This window comes from Loa loa (genome assembly GCF_000183805.2).
Source record: "Loa loa unplaced genomic scaffold supercont3.2924, whole genome shotgun sequence".
NCBI lineage: Eukaryota > Metazoa > Nematoda > Chromadorea > Rhabditida > Onchocercidae > Loa > Loa loa.
Genome location: NW_018111102.1, coordinates 1 through 1175, shown reverse-complemented (window position 1 = coordinate 1175; position 1175 = coordinate 1). Strand labels below are relative to the sequence as shown.

The 1175-nt window shown below is 34.1% G+C and overlaps 1 protein-coding gene across 1 annotated transcript; it reads right to left on the bottom strand.

Annotated features, from left to right (window-relative positions):
• Window positions 1-81: 81 nt before the first annotated feature.
• LOAG_19195 (hypothetical protein) lies at window positions 82-442 on the bottom strand (the record flags this gene model as incomplete). The annotated part of the gene is made up of 2 exons (XM_020451848.1): window positions 82-190; window positions 354-442. Coding segments are annotated over 2 exons (190 nt in total), but the record flags the coding sequence as incomplete, so codon positions are not given.
• Window positions 443-1175: the final 733 nt, after the last annotated feature.

The following is a 1175-nucleotide window of genomic DNA, read 5'->3' as shown; positions in this document are numbered from 1 at the left end:
CATTCTCAGCAGTTATGCCTTTGGTTGTTTAAATAAATGAACTGTGATCATCGGTCTTTATCACTAGCACATTTACAGTTTCCCTGATTTCACTTTATCAAGTCCAGAGAGTTTCCCACAAATAGAAACGGTTTCTCCTCCAAAATAAACAATCGTCCATCCTCCATTGTCCCACAATTCATCAATATTGCTGCAATCACTGTGTAGAAATAATTATGCAAATTTATTTCCTCCCTAACAGAAAGAAACCATCGCACGAAATTTGAAAAATTATAAAATAAAAGCTCTCGAGATGATTCATCACTGAGCATTAAATAATACTAATAAATCAGTTCTGTAAGAAATGAACATACATTCGTTTACTTTTGTTGTCGCTATTAATCGACCATCTTCCCATAACTCATCAGCTTTATAATCTGTGGTAATCTCCGCAGCTAAAATTAATGCCACGACAAATCTGATAAAAGTTATTGGACGAATAGGAGGGAACCCTTGAGATTTTGAATGGTTATTACTATCATCTTACTATCACCTTATGGTTATTACTATCATTACTATCATCTTAGAAAACACAATTTCTTATTGTCATGGGCTGATAAGCCGGAAAAAAAAATCGTCTAAACTTATCAGCCCATAACAATAAGAAATTGTTTTCTACTTTTCAGATTTTTTCTGTGAAAAGAACTAAAGTAATAAAGTAATTCCTGTTTTCTCTACCGCAAAAGTAAAGTCAGTGGTACTCGAACTGGTGAAATTACCACTAAAATTACTTCTGCCATCAAATACTGTTTTACGAGAAATCCCAAATGAAAAAGCTGGAATGATGCAGAATGTCGGAAAAACCGTGAGAATTTATCATACATTAAATGCTTGGAACATTTCTAATGATTCATCACTGCATTATTCACCAAATCACATTCCTCAAAATTATCTCCCATACGTTTCTTTGTTATCTTTGTCTAACGGAAATACACATTTTTACCGTTCCTTTGTATCTAAAGGAATACCCTCTAACGTTTATGTAAACCACTCCTACTTCTTTATATATATATCCCTTTTTTGTATAAAGGGTTTGGCCTGGACTAGTGCTCTTCTATAGTATCCTTCTAACAGCTTTTGACTCACGGGCAAGCGGTTTCTACTCGTTATTCTTCAATAATCCTCCTGATCAACCC